The sequence below is a fragment of the Biomphalaria glabrata genome, chromosome 2 (genome assembly GCF_947242115.1).
Source record: "Biomphalaria glabrata chromosome 2, xgBioGlab47.1, whole genome shotgun sequence".
NCBI lineage: Eukaryota > Metazoa > Mollusca > Gastropoda > Planorbidae > Biomphalaria > Biomphalaria glabrata.
In genome coordinates, this window is record NC_074712.1 from 56,917,033 (window position 1) to 56,933,816 (window position 16,784).

The 16,784-nt window shown below is 38.2% G+C and overlaps 1 protein-coding gene across 1 annotated transcript in view; it reads right to left on the reverse strand.

Moving 5' to 3' along the window:
• The window catches only part of LOC106078071 (endothelin-converting enzyme 2-like), a 44,836-nt gene extending 34,277 nt beyond the window's left edge, over positions 1-10,559 (reverse strand). The window contains exons 1-3 of the mRNA XM_056021600.1: positions 10,425-10,559; positions 4,359-4,428; positions 493-684 (exon numbers count right to left, since the gene is read on the reverse strand). Of these exons, the coding sequence (XP_055877575.1) occupies positions 493-684; positions 4,359-4,428; positions 10,425-10,465 (303 nt within the window). The 5' untranslated portion in view covers positions 10,466-10,559. The remainder of the gene's footprint in view (positions 1-492; positions 685-4,358; positions 4,429-10,424) is intronic.
• Positions 10,560-16,784: the final 6,225 nt, after the last annotated feature.

A 16,784-nucleotide genomic window follows, 5' to 3' on the forward strand; every position in this document is an offset into this window, starting at 1 on the left:
GAAGAAATACATTATCAACTTTATACACGACTTTATTCTCCTTGAAGAATGCCGAGTGAACTTCCCTGAACGGGTAAATCTTCCTGTTGGCACTTTACTGGACTAGCCAAATTTAAATTTCTTTTTTTTTTTTACTTTGAAAAATTATAACTGTCAAGCTCGAGTTTTCCCCGTGTAGCCAACGAACTCATCGTTTTAGCCGCTTTCGAGTATCTTATTTACTCAACCAGGTATTAGGTTTTTGAAGCTTCCACGAGGTTACGAATTGAACAGAGGTATTGTAAACAAAAAAATTAAAACTAATTTCTTCCAAAGTACCAAACACAAAGCAGGTAACTTCCTGTTTTGTTCAATGCACTTCTAATATTAGAAAAGAATGACAATCTGACTTATGTCTACACTCTGAATGGTTGATTATCGAATAACGTTTAAATGGTACAACAGAAGAGATGAGTACACAGTTGGGTAAATACAAAATAATATAAAATGTACTTGAATTATCTCTTTTTTATTTTGAGTCTTCAGTTTGTCCAGTAACGTCAAATATTCGCCATTCACAGGCAATGGATTATCACGAAGCCATCCTCCGCATGAAAACTGGAACATGTCTTCACAAGGATCCACACTTGTGTCCATCATGCTAGCAATTTGTTGACCAAGCCGACAGTCTTCTGTATGACAAACCTGAGGACCAAATACACAAAACAATAAGTCATGCATCTACTCAATTTGTTGTATCAGAATGGAATTAAGAAATGTGGATACACATTCAAAACATCGAAAGTATTCATTTGGAGAAAATTTTGAACACAAATCTCTGAAAAGTTGCACAAATTAAAAATGAGTGTGTAGACAATATAAACATATATTAGTTGAAATATTAAATACCATATCAAAGTGTATAGTTCTCTGCCAAAAATATATAAAAATATATAAAATATATGTTCTCTTGCATATATCATATTACAAATTATGTAAGTTCTATGTTATATAACATAATGCATAATATCTATAAGTTTGTGGTCCGATATCATATATTATAAAAAAGCGACGTTTTTTGTTAAATAGTTTTAATATCATATCATTAGGAAAAAAAATGTAAAAAAAAGCCTAGTTTCAAATATATATCAATATCCAATTCTCTGTCAAATATCCAATTACATCTAAAAGTAGATCCTATTTTTTCAGTGTTTAACAAACTTTCACCGGCAGTCCCCATACAATATTCAAATGTTTGTAGTGCATTATTCGTCCTTGTCAAAGTAAATCGAAGCAGTTCAAATTTAGCTTAGTAAAAGAAAGAAAATACTATTGTGCTAGAATTTCGGCCATTGTCGAGAAGAATCACGTTAGCGGACACCTTTTGAAACGTTTATTTAAAAAAAATTTTTAGTCGCTATTGTTCTAATTACCTTTCACTAAAACTTTAGGCACTTACACTGAAGAGGAATTGACGTTTAAAATATTTTAATCTGTTACACATGGGTAACAATGTCCTCTTTCTTAGTTGTTATTCAAAAATACATTGATACCTATTGTGGGGAAAAGAAATGGACTGTCTTTAGCCCCCTTCTTCTCTTTCTTTTCAGGATGTCGCGCCCCACAGTTTCAGAAACACTGTATTATATCATAAAGTACATAAAACATCTTTGCAATATATATATATCTGAGCACTACTGAACACGACTAGTGAAAGACATATAGAGACAGGAAGAAGGACTGTTGTGAGCCGGCTAAATGTCATGGGAGTCTAAACAGTCTGGTGCTGAGTGTTGTCCTGTGTGATACTAGGAAACTGTGTGGGAGACCTGGAGCGACACTGGGAAGTGTGTCGGTGGTCTGTTCTGTGTTCTGGTATGAAGTAGGACTCTTAGAACTTAGACATATTACTCCCTTTGACTTTATAGCAGAAGTCCAAGTCTAACTAGTAACTATTACTATTTCTTGATGCTTATACTAGTTATACTAAATAAATACATCATTTACTCTAGTCAACCTGTCTTTCGTTGAGTGCCTGCCTTAGAGAGTTACAACTAATGTCAGAAGTGGGATTTAGGAAGCTCAACAAAAGGATAAGAATGACAACGCTTAGGAAGCTAGATGAACTTAGCTGTAAACAGTTAAAAGAGGAGCTCCGAGATAGGGAGCTGAGGATCTTCTGTGACAAAGAAAAAATGAGAGCCGGTCTTTGGCGGGCCATTGTTGATGAAGGGGAGGATCCGGAAACATATGTGTTTGAAATAGAACCAGATATTAGTGAGGTGCTGAAAACCATGCAAAACTGGTTATGTGAACTTTGTACTCTCCAGGATTCGATGAATCATTCTATGGACAAACTGATACGTAACGTGCAAGGCCAGATAAATCCAGTGAGAGAGAGGAGTCCATCATTCAACAACAATGAACCGTTAATCATTCAAGACTGTGGCTATACTGATAGTTACAAAGAATGCGTCAATGTTAACAAGAAAAACGCAGATGAACAGAAAGAGACAGTTGAAGCAATAGAATAAGTCTGCTACGCGACTGAAACTTTTGCTGTACCAGCTTTGAGTGCCGCAACGACCCGGACAGAGCAGGATAACTTTGAGCCTGCGTTAGAGCCTGTCACTTTGGACCTTAAGGACCCCTTTGATCTACCTACGAGGGGAACTTTAATTTTGATTGTTGCATTCAGGCGGTAAGCAACAACTGTACATGCGGTGTTTCACGAAGGGAGTGCAAATGTCAAAAAACCCATCAACAGGGTCTGAAACCAGTGGACTTGGATACTTCTGTTTTCACCAGCGAGAGAGGCCTTGAAGGTGGTCAGAAGAACCCTGCAGCTGATAAACTTGTGCACATAGGACGTTGATCACGTGCCCCACAGACATGTCTTTCGGACACGCTTGAAGATTATGCCGTTTTTGACAACCTAGCCTCCTGGGGGCCTACGGTGCATCAAGAAAACGTGCTGGAGCAATGTGTAAGACCAATGGTCTTAATGACCACCGCCATGACATCCACTGCCTCTCTTCCTGAGATGAAGCTGCCGTCGGTGCTGACTGAGAGAAAGAAAACGACGCCCCCTTAACCAAAGGCAGATCAACTGGAAAAGGATAAAGCGGCATCTGCAGAGAGCAGTGTGGATGACTTTGTGGGGAACTCGCTCCCTGCCGTCTGTAGCTCCCACAGACCGACCTCCACCTGCACTGACCAACGTCCACCACCCTGTAGGGCACCTGAATCTGTTCGGGACGAACAGATCTGAGAAGGGGGCAATGTTGTAACCCCGCTCTCGCGCTACACTAATGGTGCGCATCTGAGCACTACTGAACACGACTAGTGAAAGACATATTGAGACAGGAAGAAGGACTGTTGTGAGCCGGCTAAAAGTCATGGGAGTCTAAACAGTCTGGTGCTGAGTGCTGTCTTGTGTGATGCTAGGAAACTGTGTGGGAGACCTGGAGCGACACTGGGAAGTGTGTCGGTGGTCTGTGTTCTGGTATGAAGTAGGACTCTTAGAACGTAGACATATTACTCCCTGTGACTTTAAAGCAGAAGTCCAAGTCTAACTAGTAACTATTACTATTTGTTGATGCTTATACTAGTTATACTAAATAAATACATCATTTACTCTTGTCAACCTGTCTTTCGTTGAGTGCCTGCCTTAGAGAGTTACAACAATATATATATATATAACACGTAAAGTATAAAAGTCCTGAAGGTTAAGGAACTAAATTTATAAAGTTCTTTATGATATATTCTGCAAGTTGATGCATTTCGTAAAATAGTTTGAATAAAAAAAAATATTGTCAATAAGGGTACACGTTAATTTACTCTTAACTTCTTGTAAACAAAAAGTGTCAAATAGATCTTCTCCATCTTTTATTGTAAGGGTATAATGATTCCCACATTATATGACAGTAGATTAAAAATTACATTGAGTTAAATAGTTTCCATCCATCCTAGTGGCGCTAGGACCCAAGAGGAACATGGTCTGCTTTAGCGCATCTCTCTATGTTGGTCAATCCTATGCTTGACGACTCCATGCCCAGACTTAACATCTTTCTCTTCTAACTGACAATATCATCGTTGATTCTACCAGAATGTGGTAAATAATTAAGGAGAGAAAGAGTTAAGCTTTTGTAGATCTGCCTCAGCGTCATCAAGCTTCCATTCTACTGGTCTGCCTTTGAAGCGCCGGACTATTGGTTTTGCCTGTGAACAATCTTTGCTCCTCTGTTGTCTGGCAGTGTTTAGAGTTAAATAGTTTTTTTATAGGTAAAATGTTGTAAACACAGTGCCACTGGTTGTGACAGCATCTGAAAAGTTGAACCGAAAATTATCTCAAAATCTACAACATAATGTAAACTTACTCTCTGGTTGTCATTTTGTGATGTCACACTGGTCACGTGGTATGAGACCAAGACAAGCAGGATCAACATCCTGAATGAAATCATGAACAACTTTTATGAAGTAGAAACTCTGTCTTGTCTTTTGTGAGATTCAAAAATCTATTTACTCTATTTATTTTACAAAGCTTATTTCAACTCACTCTGGTAACAAGTGTGTACACGTTATTTCTCCCACACCCATTCTCGGATAAAGCTGAAACTTGTCAGTTATTCATTGACATAGACAAAACAAAAACAAAGCAACAACTAACAATTAAACTATTAATTCTGGTAATTCATTATTTTGTTTAATAGCAACAAGTGAAACTATTACTATTATTATTATTATTATTCACAGATATGGCTAAATTTGTTGTTTTTTTGTCCCCTTGAGTAATCGCTAAAGCTATTTATCCCTCAAGCATTCTCCAATCAAGTTGATACATTAAACGATTCTTTTTTTTTTACCTAACAAAACTTGAGCCAATAAACAAAATACTCATTTAGTCTATTAATTATTGGTAATTAATTATTTTTTTTGATATTGAAAAAGGAAAATAACTTGCACATTATTGGTAGATATAGTTTTAAGGACGAAGTTCTTCCCCTTTAGTTAAGCTTTGTTTGTTTTTCTCCAAAAGGGTTCTTATATTTTGCTTGTTTAAAAATATCAATGTTATGATACTATGTGTCTGTAGTGATGCATCCTGAGAGTGTTTCTTTCTTTTGTTACACGACTTGGCACTACCACTACTTAGTCACGAATGACCTAAATTCTGCCAAGTTGGGGTTCAAGCCCTCCCCTCCCCGAAATGAAATCCACCCCCTGACGGGGGGGGGGATAGAAATTTAGTGACTGATTTTTTGCTTCGATTCTGTTTATTTTAGGTGAGATTTTAATACTAAACCATCACTTGCCCCAGCGAAGCCTACCATGGGGTTTTGCAATCAAACCCCAATCTTCTATAAAACAGAAAAAAAAAGAATGCAAACTACAATTCCCGAATTCCCAGAGCATAGTTCAGGAAGAATTTGATTTTAAACCCCCCTCCGAAATTTACGATAAAACCCCCTCTTCAATATAAGACTATCCATACATCAGTCACCAGATTCTAAGAGCGTAGCCAAAAGGGTTTTGTTGTTTGAAACCCCCTTCAGCAGGGTTTAGAGCTAAAAACCACCTCTTCATATAAAAAAGCTAATTACACACTCAAAATTCTATGAGCGTAGCCAAATGGGTTTTGAGTTTAAACCCTTCTTCAGCGGGATTAGAAGCTGAAAAAAAATGCCCCTACAATATAAAAAAATCGAATTACACACTCAAAAAATCTATGAGCGTAACCAAAGAGGATTAGAGTTTAAGCTTCCCTTCAGCGGGGTTAAAAGCTAAAAAATTCCTCCTCAATATAAAAAAAAAGTACATACACAAAATTCTATGAGCGTAGCCAAGCAAAAGGGTGGGGGGGGGGTTGAGTTAAACCCCCCCCCCTTCCTCCAGAGGGCCTTTTTCTAGATTTTAAAACCCCTCCTGATGGTTTTAAGTTTAAATAACCCCATATAGAGAGTTTTGAGGTTGAAAACCCCACTCTTCAATTTTATTCTAAAGCAAACTACAGTCATTAAATTCTATGAGCGTAGCTATAGGGGTTTTGAATTAAAAAAAAAAAAGCTTCACAATGATTTTGACGATAATACTTCCCTTCTCGATATAAAATCTAAAGCAAAATACAGTCACCTAATTACAAAAGCGTAGCCAAGAAAGGTTACAAATTTCGACCAGTGGCTGGGCTCCATTAATAAAGTCCAGTGAATAGTCATCTTCCGAAATTGAAAAACACTAACTGGGGCTCAGCAAGATGGCTTAATTTAGGAGTCAGTTATAGAGATTGGGTCTCAATCAAGGAAATCCTATGCCGAACTGGGAGTCGACCCCTTAGTAAGATTGTGACAGAGCGTCGCATGAGGTTTGCGGGACATGTTCTCCGACAAAATGAATTACGCATAATAAGAGTTGCGATGACATGGAGGCCATTACGAGGAAAGAGCAAACAGGGACATCCTAGTACAACTTGGCGCCACACTTTCATGGAGGTCCTCAGAGCAGGTAAGAAGAGGCTTCAGACATTGCCAGTGAATGATTTTTGTGGAATCAGCTTGCCGCTGAACGACGCGGGAGGATCTAAGTCAGTAAGAATAGCACATAAGGTTTTTGAAATAAAACTTTTTAATAGCAGGATAATGCACTGTAGATACATCAGAATATGCATTTTGTTGGCTTTCAATACCGGAAATAGAGCTTGTTATAGGTTTAGAATGGGATTAGTTTTATCGGGGAGATTTCATTTTAGCGACGCGAGTTTAAATAGCACTTTATTTGGACGGAATTAGTTCTGGGATAGAAACGGCAGTTGAAAACGCACTCCTTTAGCTGAAGCAAGACGTGAAGTTTGTTAGTAACTGTTGACATTGGACTGTACCCCTAATCCTTTCTATTAAAGTATATGTTAAGTTGAAAAAGTTTTTATCAAGTTATTTCTGGATTTATTATATGCTGTGCGTGTGATCGAACCGCAAGGCCAAACTGTGAGTTATTAATATTTGAAATCTACATTTACAACATCTATTTTATTCAATAATAATAATAACAACAACCCCACAACATATGGCGGCTCACATAGAACTAAATGTTTTAAGACGATCTGCTAGAAAATATGGGTCGAAAAAACATGGCCAAAAGAATGGACCCTTTTTTTTTATTATTCAACTGCCCAAGAAAGAGATCAGCCTTCCGAGCAAGTCTCAAGATGAGCCTATGACATTTTATCCGAAAATCAGGCTTCAGAGCAGATGAAAGCACTGTTGAACAAATATTTAATATGAGACACAAAGGAAAATAAGCATTATAGTGTAAACACAATCCTAAATATAAAATAGTCCCAAACTAGTTACAAAAATAATCGTCACACCTTTTACTCCTTTGGAAAGTTTTTATCTCTTTTGACACGTCTCTGTGGCATTTTACGTCTCGAGAGACGATCTTTTCCCTTTGCAACTTCTTGTGTGATTAAACAGGCCAATCCTTGATTTACAGCTGCGATCGCAGGTTGGGTTTATAAAATCACCAGGCGCCGTTGCATTTTCACCCTTCTTTCTGCTTCTGTTGTGTATGACATCTGCAATCTGTGACCCTTCCTTTATGCTCTCTCTCCATGTGGATCTGTCCAGTGCAACCTCTTCGCAGTTGCCAGTGTCGATTTTGAAGAGCTTCGTGTCGTGTTTGCATACATCCGTATAACGTAAAAGTGGGCGACCAGCGGCTCTCCTGCCTTCTATTAGATCGCCATACAGGATGTCCTGTGGAAGTCGACCTACTGGCATTCTACGAACGTGGCCAAGCCAGCCAAGGCGTCTGCTGCTGATAACAGAGCGGATGTCCTTGCATCCTGCTCTATGTAGCACTTCCTCATTGGTTATATTATCTTGCCACCTTATTTTAAAGATCCGCCTTAGGCATCGGAGGTGGAAAACATTCAGCTTTTTTTCCTGCCATGAGTAGGTTGACCATGTTTCACTTCCGTACAGCAAGGTGCTCAACACACAGGTCCGGTAGACTAGGGCTTTAGTACTGCTAGTCAGCAATATGTTGTCCCAGGCTCTTTTCTGCAACCGTGACATGGTGGCCATTGCCTTGGCTATCCTGTTGTTTATGTCTTTATCCAGTAGAGTGTTGTTGGATATGATGGAGCCAAGGTAACAAAAGTGATCAACGTGGTTGGCCATTAATGCTTACTTGAGGTGCAGAGTTTGTGTTTTGGACAAGTATCTTAGTCTTGCTTTGACTGATGTTTAAGCCGAACTTCTGGCAAGCAGCAGATAGTTTGTCAACCATGGACTGTAGCTGAATATCAGAATCAGCCACAATAGCTGCATCATCAGCATACAGGAGTTCCCTGACGAGTAGCTTCCTAACCTTGGTTTTTGCCCGCAGCCTTGATACATTAAATAGTTTTCCAGAGGATCTTGTATGGAGAAACACACCTTCGTTTATGTCGCTGTATGAATAATGCAGTAGACAGGAGAAGAATATGCCAAACAGAGTAGGTGCGAGCACACATCCCTGCTTGACACCACTGCAAACCTCAAAAGGTGCTGATTGGGCTCCATTGAATTTGACAGTACATTTAGTTTCCTCGTGAAAACACTCAATTAACTTCAGTAGTTTGGGAGGGCAACCAATTTTCCTCAGGAGTTTGAAAAGGCCACTTCTGCTGACCATGTCAAAAGCTTTAGTCAGATCAACAAAAACAATGTAAAGGGGTCTGTCTCTCTCTCTGAATTTCTCCTGCAGTAGTCGTAGAGAAGATATCATGTCTATAGTGGACCTACCACTCCTGAATCCACACTGAGACTCTGGGTAGACGCTAGAAGCTATCACTTGCAGCCTGGATAGTGCCACTCTAGCAAAAATTTTGCCCACTATACTGAGGAGAGAGATACCCCTATAGTTGTTGCAGTCACTCCGATCCACTTTGTTCTTGTATATTGTGACTATAGTTACGTCACGCATGTCCTGTGGGACATGACCTGTTTCCCAACAGCGGCAGAGGAGAATATAGAGTTCAGGGAGCAGGAGTGATTCGTTGACTTTCACTACTTCCACTGGGATACCATCGCTCCCAGGAGATTTTCTATTTTTTAAGCAGTTAATTGCTTTTTTGAGGTCACTAAGGCTCGGAAGCTCATCTAGGCATTCCAGTACTGGAAGATCTGGTAGAGAAGCCAGGGCGACATCGTCTACTGTATTCTGTGTGGCATAGACTTCGAGGAAGTGTTCTGTCCATCGTTCTAGCTGCTTGGTTTGATCTGTAATTTTTTCTCCTGATTTGGATAGAAGGGGGGCAGGCTTAGACACTGTTGGACCCAGGGCCGCTTTAATGACATCAAATAGAGCTTTGCTATTTCCTGAGTGGAGACTGTCTTGGATTCTGTTGCAGGTATCCCTCCAAAAGTTGTTAGCACATTTTCTAGCCATTTAGTCATTTTGACACGTATACAGTAAGAATAATACCTCTAATTGAGGACTTCCATATTTGTTTATTACTAATTATTATTATTACAGCTGAACAAATACAAATATACAAATACAAATATAATAGTGCAAATGATTTCGGAATTGAATCACATGTAATGCTTGTTTTGTATTGCAATGGAAATGCTCATATTTCAAGACCAAAGAACTTACTAACAACAGGACGTCTAACGACTTTTTGTTTTAGTGAAGCGTAATATAGGGATAACAAGGTTCTTTCCTTTTCTCCTTCAAATATATTCCTGTAGTTATAGCTATATATTTCACTAAAACGGGAATATCAGAACAAAATTGTCATTACAAAAAGAACTTCCAGTCGAAGATTACTTAGGAAATATTTGATGTGTTTTTTTTTTGTATGAAAAAGATTTAACTCTTTCTCTCCGTAATTAGTTACCACATTCTGGTGGAATCAACGTTGGTATCGTCAGTTAGGAGAGAAAGAGTTAAAGGCAACAACAAATAGAGGACTAAAAAAAATACGATGATAAATTCTTATGGAAAGCACTGTCCCTATCGGCCTCTTTTTCAACCTGTTTCTAAGCATGCATTGGTGATCAATTATTATGGGCTAGAAATAAAGATTGAATTGAAAATTAAAGAAACATCAGGGCTTGTCTTAAGCAAAGGTAAACAAGGCAGCTGCCTAGGGCTTCCGTTTGGTGGGGGGACTCGCACAGGACTAAAAAGAATTTAAAGAAATGATGAAACTTGCACTCAATGTCCTCACTAGCTTTTTAAATAAATTGCGTAATTTTGTTTTTTTTCGCAGGTTATTTTTATTTTTTTGTATTTCATTTGGGGCGACAAATTCACTTCGCATAGGGCCTCCGATTATCTAAGACGGGCCTTAAAACATGATCAGCAAAAAAATAAACTTATTTCTTCTTCATCGTAATATACAAAATACAAACTTCTAGTCTTATTCTATTGCTCTCCAAATAAATAACTGTACATACCCTCCAAGGAACTTGGCTTGATGCATCGAAGACGCAAACATTTCGATGAGATGCAGAAACTAATCTAATTAAAGCCAATTTATAGCCATAAGAATAACTAAATTTGTATGTGAACAAATTGAGTCGACATCATGAATTCTAAAAAATGAATTGAAAATTAGTTACTTCTGAGTGATTTGGGCAAAGGCGGATCTAAAAAAAAATGTGAATGTGGTTTATTTGTTAAAACTGCAATACGACGTAAGGAAAAGAAAAGATTGATAATGAACTTCATGGGGTATGCTGTGTGGGAAGCGTGGTAGAGAGGCCAAATGCCCTTGAACTTGGCTTGGCTTGACTACCTAGAAGGGGGCTCGAGGTTCGACACCCGACTCTGGCAGAGTCATTTTGAAAACAAGATTCGACAATCCAGTACTTTTATTTCATATTAGAATTGTGCCCCTCGGTTACTTCACCCATAACACCGGAAGTAGACATGTTTTTTCCGAATCCTGCATTTGAATGAGATTTTAGTCAATCATACTTGCATGTTGCACGTGACTGAACATTTGTTTTCTAATAGGTTAAAGGTTGTATTCCATTGTAATATCTAAGCATGAAGGTTTCACTCCTAGGGTAACCAACAGAGACTAATGAATCTCATCTGTCTAAAAACTTTTCTGGTCTAGGAGTTCCAATCTCATGTCAATGTTGAACAGTTTAGCACAGTGGGCACACGTAATGGTCACGAGTTGGACTGGACGAACAGTTTAGCATAGTGGGCACACGTTATGGTCACGAGTTGGACTGGATGTCAGAGACTATGTCACCAAAAGCCCGCTTGTCGCTGGAACCATTTATTTTTCGCTTCTGGAGTGACCAGAACATAAATTATATTTTGGAACATGTAATAGTAATAGTTTCGAAGATTACGAAGATGTGCAGTTTTTTATATGGCTATCTAGTCCTAGCTACCTATTTCGCTACATCCAGCGCAGATGTAAACTTTTAAATCGACGGGACATTTATTATTAAGCAAAAAAAGTGAAGTTCCCATTTCAGACCTTGCGGCGTATATGGCAGTTTATGTAAAGGTCATGTGTCTCTGTGGCATACGGTTAACGAGGGTGTCATGTAGCCAGCAAAACAACCAACCGCCTTTACCTATCCTCAACTAATGTCAGGTACCCATTAGAACCGAGGCACCCCCGGTTTGGAAGCAAAGCGCTTTACCGCTCAACCACCTCACCTTAGCGAACATAAATTATAAGTAACACCAAGAATGCCATAACAAGATTTTTGACCACCTAACTTCATGTTTGCGTAGTTTCTCTCCCTTCCTTTCATGGAGGATCCAAACTTTTCAAATATTAAGCACAAGTTTTTAAACAGGTATTATTTTTGCATTGTCTGTCTGTCCGTCTAGCGTTCGTCAGAAAACATATCTCTCAAGCCTTAATAAGCTTTCTGTATAATATTATTCAATTATATTAAATAAAAAATATTTTCTTACACGGACAGACGGACCTACATTGGTCCTCTACGAGATTGTGTGTGTAAGTTATCTTACTTATCTTTAGTAGAACATTTGCGCTACAATTGAGCTTCGTTAAACTTCAATAACGATATGGCTAGTCCACAAAGAAATCTATTATGTCTGAACAAATGTCTTATTTAAGCGTTCGTTTACCTGCGTGTAGTTGAGTTTGAAACAAAAAGGTACAGGGGTCTCGTGATAACATTGTAAGCACATAATCACAAGTGGTCTAAGAAATGGTTGAGGTGTCGCCTTTATCTTTAACTAACAGTAGGAGTGAACGTCCGGCCATCGTTTCAAACTCATTACAAAAACTGTCTGCAGCCACAAATAGTTTAGACAGGGTTGGAGCCACAGCAGGTTTATGACAGGGCCTGCCTTAGTTCATTGGATGTCATAGGTGAATTGAAATGCAGAAAGAGTTTACAAAAAGTATATAAAATTAAACACTTAGCTCAAAAAGTAAGCATACAGCTGTAGAGTGAATACATAAACAATGTAATATCTAAAGATAACAACAAAAACCTATGGTCATACATTAAGTCTAAGAAAATAGAAACAACAGGCATAGCGCCATTAAAAGACGAACATAACATAATACATAATGATAATGAAACTAAAACAAACATCCTAAACAAATACTTTGCATCAGCATTCTCAGCCCCAGGAGACAAAGACATATTACTGAATTTGAACCAAGTAAACAACATAGAAGATATAGTAGTACAAGAAAATGGAATTCAAGAATTATTAGCCAACACCAAACCAAATAAAGCTTTTGGACCTGATTGTATTCCAGCTAGATTACTCAAAGAACTAAGCAATGAGCTAGCCCCAGTGTTCAAAATACTCTTTCAGGCTTCACTTAACCAGGGCAGAGTACCAAAGGACTGGAAAGAAGCTAATGTCACCCCCCTATTTAAAAAAGGAGAAAAATCTGACCCAGGAAACTACAGACCAGTATCACTTACCAGCATCACATGTAAAATCCTAGAACACATAATATGTAGCAACATCATAAACCACTTAGACAAACATAATGTCCTCACACCATACCAACATGGTTTTAGGAAATATAGATCATTTGAAACACAACTAATAGGACTAATTGATGATTTTTCAAAAGGTTTAGATAATAGTGAACAATAGATGCTATCTTACTAGATTTTTCTAAGGCTTTTGACAAAGTTCACCACCATAGTTTGCTTAAAAAATTAAAATATTTCGGCATTAATGGTTCACTGCATCAGTGGATTAAAGATTTTCTGATAGGGAGAGAACAAACTGTAATAATAAATTGCTCTAAATCAACACCGATAACAGTAAACTCAGGTGTACCTCAAGGAACAGTCTTGGGTCCACTACTATTTTTAATTTACATAAATGATTTACCAAATTGCATTACCTCAGGAACAAAAGTCAGATTATTTGCAGACGATTGCATAATATATAGAACAATAAAAACAACACAGGACACAGATATTTTACAAAGAGAATTAGATGAGTTACAGAAATGGGAATCAAATTGGAGCATGTCTTTCCACCCAGAAAAATGTCAGTTGTTAAGAGTAATAAAAAAACTAAAACAAATTAATTCCACTTATCTTATTCATGGCAAACCAGCAACACAGACTAAAAACGCAAAATATCTAGGTGTTATAATAAATGAAAAACTGTCATGGAATCCACATATTGATGAAACTATAAAAAAATCAAACAAAGCATTAGGATTTATTAAAAGAAATTTCTATAAATCAAATAAGAACATAAAACTAAAATGTTATTTAACCTTGGTTAGGCCAATAATAAAATATGCATCTTCCGTTTGGGACCCCTCAACTCAAGAAAACATTAAAAAACTGGAACAGACACAAAATAGAGCAGTGAGATTCATAACAAACGAATATTCACATTTGACTAGAGTAACACCTTTAGTAAAATCACTAAATTTTGAAAGCCTTCAGGACAAAAGGCTCAAAAGTAAAGTAGCAATCATACATAAAACACTGAACCATAATCTTCAAATACAAAAACAAAATTTAATAAAATACTCTGAAAGACACAAAGATAAAGGCACATTCCTCGTCCCATATGCTAGTACAAATTTGTACAAACACTCCTTCTTCCCTAGTGCTATTAGAGCATGGAATGGGTTGCCTGAGCTAGCCAGGAAAACCAGTGACTTGGCTGAATTTAAGTCATTGGTTAATATGCATGACTAAATGCATGACGCGTAGGACGTAATCATCTTCTTTTTTGAAGTAACGTCTGTATTATATAAAATAAGAAGATACGATAGGGTGTCCCCAAAGGAAATAGAAAAAAAAATGAAGGCCGAACATTATACAATAAATGAAAAACCTTCCTGTATCTAAATCAACAAATTAGTTAACTTCATTAAAATATTCTTCTAACAATAGTCTTCTAACATATGTAGTCTAACAAGTAGATCTAAACATTTGTGAATAAACCTTGAATCATAGTAGAGACTAAGCGCTAGGCTAGTAGACATGGAGACTGTCTGTTTATGTTTGAGATTGGATCCATGTTTCGCTAATGCTGTTAAGCAGCTGCAGTATAGAGACAAAAGTAACGCGGCCCACTGTGTAGGTAACAATTACCCAATTGTATTCCACATTATAGCAGTCAATACATTGTAACTTTGTAATCTGTCTCCAGGTCAGGTTTTGTTCTATTTAGCTGTGAGTTAATGCGAACATTGACCCCCCTTTTGATACTAACAGGTATGTACAAAACGTAAACACCAATTAAGACTAAAGATACAAGATTGTAAAACCCTATTCACTAGATACGTTTTGGAAATGCTAGGGGGGGGGGACTAATTTATTATAGAGACTTTAACAGAAACGTTTCTCTACCATCCATTTGATGAGTCATTTTTTCTTCTTGCAATAAACTTAATAAAAGTATAACTCGGCTTGTGCAATGATGATTAATATTTTTTTTTCAATCAAAGGATTCACGCAATCTATGAACTATCCTATACTCTTAAGCGAGCAATTCCTGTATGTATGTATGTATGTATGTACGTATATTTAGTGAAAACCTTGCCTGGGACAGAGAGGAGAGTAATGCCCCTCCAGTTGGCCTTTTTTTTTGGAAGCTTTACAATCACTCCTTTTTGTCAGTCTTCAGGGACTTAAGAAGTTCGCTAACAGAGATTTGAGAGATCAATCATTCTGTTAACAATGCACTGGCATTTCTGCTGACACCATTTCGAGTCCTGGTGCTTTGTTGTTCTTTAGCACTGCAACGGCCATGGTAAGCTCCTCAGCAGTTATTAGGTCTGTTTTGATCTTGAGATCATTGTAGGGAGATAGATAGATATATAGATAGACACAGAAAGACACAGGCAAACAGACAGACAGACAGATAGATAGATAGATAGATAGATAGATAGATAGATAGACAGACAGACAGACAGACAGACAGATAGATAGGTTTACTGCTAATTGGCCACACTGGGAAAACTAAAATAAAATTATCTTCTAAAAATAAATTTGGTCTAGAGGCCTCTTTTTAGCTTGCAAACTCTGCCCTACTAGGTTAAAGGTGGACAGGGATCTCGAAAACGGCTCTAACGATTTTCCTAGAAATTTAGCAGTTTATAAATATTTTGGGGTAAAAAGTACTAGCTAATTGGCCACACTGGGTAAACTCTGGGTCCATCGTTATGTCTTTATCTTCTAATTAGCTTTGGTCTGGAGGCCTGGAGGTCTGGAGGTCTAGAGGGCTGGAGGTCTGGAGGTCTAGAGGTCTGGAGGTCTGAAGGTCTGGAGGTCTGGAGGCCTAGAGGTCTAGAGGTCTGGAGGTCTAGAAGTCTGGAGGTCTGAAGGTTTGGAGGTCTGGAGGTTTATAGGTCTGGAGGTCTAGAGGTCTGGAGGTCTAGAGGTTTGGAGGTCTAGAGGTCTGGAGATCTGGAGGTCTGGAGGTCTAGAGGTCTGGAGGTCTAGAGGTTTATAGGTCTGGAGGTCTAGAGGTCTGGAGGTCTTGAGGTTTGGAGGTCTAGAGGTCTGGAGATCTGGAGGTCTGGAGGTCTAGAGGTCTGGACGTCTGGAGGTCTGGGTGTCTAGAGGTCTGGAGATCTGGAGGTCTGGAGGTCTGGAGGTCTATAGGTCTGGATGTCTAGAGGTCTGGATGTCTGGAGGTCTAGAGGTCTATCTATCTATCTATCTATCTATCTATCTATCTATCTATCTATCTATCTATCTATCTATCTATCTCTCTATCTTTCTATCTATCTATCTATCTATCTGTCTATCTGTCTATCTGTCTGTCTGTCTGTCTGTCTATCTATCTATCTATCTGTCTATCTATCTATCTATCTATCTATCTATCTATCTATCTATCTATATCTATCTATCTATCTATCTATATATATATATATATATATATATATATATATATATATATATATACACACACATATATATATTGTTGTAAACCTGGTGGTGACACAGATGGGGGTAGTGCTGTGTGTTTTTAGCCTACTCAAATCGCCACAGTCCAGCGCAGGACGAGCGGTCAACTGTGACCAGTGACAGTACACGCCAGTTCGGCAACGACCTGTGTGTAAATATTACGCACGCAAGTCATGACGATTGTGATCATTCTGGGTGGCCAAAAAAGTTCCATCCCATTCTAGGAGGCCAGTAGAGACTCTATATAAGAGCGAGTGTGTTCGAAAGACTGGACTTCACGTTACCTCGCAATGTGACCAGACGAGGCGAAGTTAGAGACAGACGGTGTGTGAAGTCAGGCGGAGCAAGGCTAGGTTTTGGACAGTTAGTGTGATGTAGTTGCGAACTGTACAGTATTTATAA